The 5,818-nt window shown below is 43.8% G+C and overlaps 1 protein-coding gene across 1 annotated transcript in view; it reads right to left on the bottom strand.

Annotated features, from left to right (window-relative positions):
• Nucleotides 1-7: 7 nt before the first annotated feature.
• Nucleotides 8-5,818, bottom strand: part of LOC107133862 (solute carrier family 23 member 2-like) — a gene marked incomplete at its 5' end in the record, with an annotated part of 22,474 nt that continues 16,663 nt past the window's right edge. Inside the window, one exon of the mRNA XM_015476015.2 lies at nucleotides 8-356. Coding sequence (XP_015331501.1) covers nucleotides 107-356 — 250 coding nt within the window. The remainder of the gene's footprint in view (nucleotides 357-5,818) is intronic.

The following is a 5,818-nucleotide window of genomic DNA, read 5'->3' as shown; positions in this document are numbered from 1 at the left end:
AGACTCCCTGATGTTTCCCTCTTGCATCTTCTTATTGGAGCACACCCACTAGAATGCTGGCTTCCTGAGGACAGGATCCTTATCTGTCCACTTTCCCATCGCTATCCTAAAGCCCAGATCTTTCCTGGCAGGGAGCTGGATAATAAAGCTTCAGCCAATGAATTGACCCCACCTGTCCCTCCCCTGAGCCTCTTACCTCTCGGATCCTCTTCTGCCATTCCTCTATGAACTCAGGTGAGCTGACATTCGCCTGGCTGGCATTGAGTGTCCACTCTGGACACTTCCAGGATGGAAGGGAGAGCATGGCCAGAGAAGGCGCCACAAAACCAAATGTTGATCCCTGGAGAATTGGCAACCTGGAGGAGCAGGAGGATGCAGTCACTTCCTGAGACCTTCCCCCACAGGCCTTTCCCTGACCCAGAGGGGCCTTTTGAGCCCAAGTTCTAGCTCAGCAGAGAGGCAAACACAACCCCTGCTCTCCCCAGTTTCAGGGAACTCCTGCCAAGCTCCAAGGCAGACTCAGGAACACTCATGTCAAACTTTGGACAGGTAGAAAAGGTGGGCTGGGGAAAGACCACCATACCCAACCCCAGTATGGAGATGCCAAGCTAGGAGGGAGCCAGGTGTGGTGGCACATGCCTGTAATCCTAGCAACTTGGAAGGCTGAGGCAGGAATATCCCAAGTTCAAAGCCAGCCTTAGCAATTCAGTGAGGCCCTAGCAACGTAGCCAGATCCTGTCTTGAACACGCTTAGTGGGGCCATTCTCCTCTCCCCACCCTGAAGCCAGCTCCAGACAATCCTGCTCAGACCCCAGATCACAGAACAGCTCACTCCGTTCCTTTTCATGCTCCCCAGGTTACTCCCATGTAGACATTTTCATAGCCTAAAATCTGGGTTTCCACATCCCCTTTTGTCCTCAGAAATCAAGGGCAATCCTGTTATGGGCCAGGCTATCTGGGCAATGACCAAACAGCCTCCATGTTATCCTGAGACTCCATGTCATATAAGAAATGCTTCTCCCTTGGGAACACTTCCCCCTCTGTACCTGTCAAGAGTTGCTTATCAGAGCATATTTGGCAACACAAAATGGCAATTCTTATATAATGTAAAATTGTTCTCTCTTTGGTTCCCATTTTTCTTGGACAGTGTACCCTGTCAGAGATTTATTGTCTAGACATTAGTAACCATTAGTTGTGCTCAACTAGTGTCATTTTGACCCACTTCCCTTCACTTGCTTGCTGCAATGCCAACCTAGAAAGTCCCATGGGAAATTCCAACATTCCCATCGCATTGTTTAACTAGCGGCTCCTTCTGTACCCCTGCTTGCTTGCAGCTATGTTAACCCAGATGTGGTTTTTGCCTTTAAAGATCCTGAAATGCTCAAGCTTGAGGATGTTCCTTGCAGAGAGAGTTAAGGGTCAGGGGGATGCTGATCTCTAGTGACCACTTCTCAGTATGTACATAACCTTTGTCCTCATAAGCTAAGCATTTACGATGCCCTCAGTGATTCCTAAACTATTTTATGATTATGCTCACAATCCACTGTGTGCACTGGCCTCTCTTGTCTTAGCCACTTCTGTATTACTGGGCTTCACCAGGGCAGGAATTCCCTCATTCTCACTTCCTTGCCTCCAATGCTGAACTTGCTACCACTGATATCAGCATTGGATTTTTCTATCATTTTTTTTCTATTTTTATAGGCATACAAAGAAACCCCAAATGTTAATTTGCACTTCATTAGGCCATGAAAGATGTGCTTCATTCATGTGATTTTATGAATGTCCAAATATTGGTACCACTGCCCAAATTCATATATTGAAGCCCTAGCCTGACTTGATGACATTTGGAAGTAGAGCCTTGGGAGGTATTTAGGTTTAGATGAAGCCATAAGAGTCAGGTTCCCACAATAAGATTAGTGTCTTTATGAGCAGAGAAAGAGAGATGAGAGCTCTCTCTTCTATATCAGGATACAGCAAGAAGGTGGCCATCTATAAACTAGGAGAGGGCCCACACAAGAGCCCAACCATGCAGACGTCTTGATCTGGGAAATTCAGGCCATAGAACTATGAGGAAATACATTTCTGTTGTTTCAGCCACATAGTCTAGAGTATTTTGTTATGGTGTGTTGAGAGCCATAGCCGAAGGGGCACCAGCAAACTTCCAGCTGATAGGTTCACAGCAGCACTAGCAAACTTGCAGCTGATTGGCTCACCGTGGCCCCAGCAAACTTACAGCTGCCAGCTGATTGGCTCCTCTGCGGTGATGCTCATTGAGCTGTTTCCCCACCCTTTCAGACCACGGAGCTCCTCACTGGGGGACTCTTTTGGCTCCACCCACATGACCCAGGCAATCGGCCTCAAGAGCGGGAGGAGTGGGTGTTGAGAGGCTTGTGGGAAGCTGGTGATGGCAGTTGGGCTCTGAGGGAATTCCTGAAGAGCTCGTGTGGTATGGTGTGTGTGTTCTAAAAATAAAGTTCGTTTCTGCTTGATAAGTGGCTCATGAATTGTGCCCAGCCAGACTGCGGCATTTGGTGGCCCACATGGGGAATGACTGAGGGTAAGTGATAAGGTAATCTGCTCGCCCCTGAGGGCAGGGCAAGAGGATGGTAGCCATTTTAAGATTCTTCTTTCATTTTGTTTCGCTTTTGTTTTATGTTGCCTGTCCCTGGAGATGGGTGAGATGGAAGAAAAACCGCTCACATCTGAGGAAAAACTCTGCATCTGAGGAACAGATAGGGAGAAAGGACAGATGGACATTTCAGGAGGATAGAAAGGCTGATATAATGAATTTTTGTTCCATTTTTGTTTCATTCTGTTTCAGTTTTGTTTGGTGTTATCTTGTTGGGTTGGGTTATAGTAGAAATATGGGATCAGAAATTAGTAAAAAACAAACCAAAAGAGTGTTAAGAAAATTGCTAGAGGAAGGAGGCATCTCAGTTAAAATCAAGAACAGTCAGGGCATATGTTGATACAATGCAAAAATGTAGCCCATGGCTTTTTAAGGAGGAGTTGTTAAATATATCACAATGGAACCATCATGGTGAAGATTTAAAAAGAAAAGCCCAGGAACCCTGCCAGTTGGCACATTGCCATTGTGGACGTATGTATCTTGTTTGCTTAGTCCAAAGCCTTCAGTTCAGACAATGGTAGAGGAAGGAGAAGACATATTGATTCAAGTAAAAGAGAAGGTCTCTCAAGTTAGTCAGACAGAGGAAAAAATTCAAGTAAAAGAGAAGGTCTCTTGAGCTAGTCAGACAGAGGAAGAAAGTTTAGAGCAGAAAAAGCCATCAGGGGAAAAGTTACAACAGGAGACTGCTACTAACACCTTTCTATCACCAGAGGGCATAAGTGTCCAACCAACAACGCCACCTCCATATGCTGGGAGGTCCCCATTCCCCATAGTTGATTGATGGGATCCTGAGACAGGACCTCAAATATTAGCATACCTTATATTTGAGCAGGCAGGAGGGCAACGGATTCACCATGCTTTAGATTTCAGAACAGTGAAGCAGCTAAAAGAGGCTTTAACAACCTATGGTCCTCAAGCACCCTTCACTGTAAGCATGGTGAATCCATTACCAACTTGAACATGACGCCAGCAGATTGGACTAGTATGTGAAAAGCCGTAGTAAATGGAGGACAATATCTGTTATGGAAGGTTTCCAATGAGGAATTTTGCAAGGAGACGGCTAGGCGAATTGCAGCAGCTGGTTATCCTCAGAGAAATCTAGATATGTTGTTAGGAAAGGGACCTTATGAGGGTCAGCAGCAACAAATTGCATATATTCCTGCCATATACTTACAAATTGCTGGAGATGCGGTTAGAGCATGGAAGACTTTACAAGGACATGGAGGTTTACAAGGTTAATTATCTAAGGTAATACAAGGAGCTAATGAACCTTACACTGAATTTGTAGATAGGCTTATTCAAACAGCTACCAGAGTTTTTGGGAATACAGAACAAGCAATGCCATTAATAAAACAACTGGCTTATGAGCAAGCGAATCATTGGTGCAGAGAAGTCATTAGACCATGGAAACATAAAGATTTAAACACATATATTAAATTATGTAGAGACATTAATGAACAAGGGCAAGTCGTGGCAGCTGCAGTACAACAGGTTTTAGATGCCAGGCCAAAAACATGCTACAGTTGTGAACAAACAGGACATTTTAAAAGGAATTGCCCCATAGGAGGAGGGTTTAACAAAACTAGATATCAAAGGAGTAGAATACTGGGTATTTGCCCACGGTGCCAGAGAGGGAGACATTGGGCTAATGAATGCAGTTCTCAAACCACCATAGAGGGTACTCCATTATCAAAAACTGAACAAGGACCAGGTGTCTATCCACAATATCGTGGAGAAAGGCATCAGGCTCCATTGCCAAAAAATGGACAGGGGGGCCCAATGCTCCAGGGCCCATGACCACAAATATACGGGGTACTGGAGGAACCCAGAAACACCACCAGGGTAGTGCCCAGGACACATTATCCATTAGATCCCTCACTAGACAAACCAGAGGAAGCACAGGATTAGATATCTGTGCCTCTGCCAGAACAGTACTAACTCCAGAGATGGGAGTTCAAATCATTCCCACAGGGGTAAAAGGGCCTCTTCACAAAGGAACAGTAGGCTTATTATTGGGATGCAGTTCTTCTACACTAAAAGGACTTATGATAAGTCTTGGGGTAATTGATCCCAATTATGAAGGTGAAATAAAAATATTATAGCTAGTTCTCCAAGAGGTATATCAGTAATTTCACCAGGAGATAGAATAGCACCGTTATTAATAGTACCCAGAACCTGCATGATAAATTTTCCAGTTGTACTGTAGAAAGAGGTTCCAGGGGATTAGGCTCCACAGGTGTAAATTGGGCTACGCTGTCTTTAAATTTAGATTCTCGCCCAATGCTAAAACTAAATATTCAAGGACATGAATTTAATGGGCTACTGGGCACAGGTTCAGACCTTAGCATCATATCTAGTCAAGAATGGCCAAAACATTGGCCATTACAACAGGCCACTCAAACACTTTGAGGCCTAGGAGTAGCAACTAATCCCCATAGAATTGCAATGGTATTAGATTGGAAAGATCCTGAAGGATGTGAAGGAACTATACAGCCATATGTATTGGATCATCTTTCCATAAATTTATGGGGATGAGATGTCCTAGATCAATTAGGTTTGACATTAACAAATAACATCAATCCAAATGTGCCCACTATTAGGGCTAGACAAGGTTTTAGGAAAGAAAAAAAGATTAGGAGAACAAGAACAAGGTATAGCAGCACCAATTCAAATAGATCAAGGAATAAATAGACATGGATTGGATTTTCAGAAGGGGTCACTGAGACAATAAAAATTACTTGGAAATCAGAAAGACCAGTATGGGTTGCTCAGTGGCCCCTGACTAAAGAAAAGATACAAGTACCCATGACCTGGTCAAACAACAATTAGCAGAGGGACATATACAACCTTCTGTATCTCCCCATAATACTCCCTTTTTTGTCATCAAAAAGAAATCTGGTAAATGGAGATTATTGCAAGATTTAAGATCCATTAATAATGAGATGGTTATTATGGGACCTGCTCAACTGGGGACTCCCCAATTTTCTGCTTTGCCAAAAACCTGGTATGTTTTAGCTATAGATATTAAAGATTATTTTTCAATTCCAATTCATCCTGAGGATAGTCCACGTTTTGCATTTACTATCCCTGCACTGAATCATGAAGGTCCTGATCAGAGATATGAATGGAAAGTACTCCCTCAAGGGATGGCTAACAGCCCAACTATGTGTCAAATTTATGTTAACAAAG

Source organism: Marmota marmota, unplaced genomic scaffold (genome assembly GCF_001458135.2).
Source record: "Marmota marmota marmota unplaced genomic scaffold, marMar, whole genome shotgun sequence".
In the NCBI taxonomy this organism is placed as follows: Eukaryota; Metazoa; Chordata; class Mammalia; order Rodentia; family Sciuridae; genus Marmota; species Marmota marmota.
This window is presented reverse-complemented; position numbering and strand designations above follow the sequence as displayed.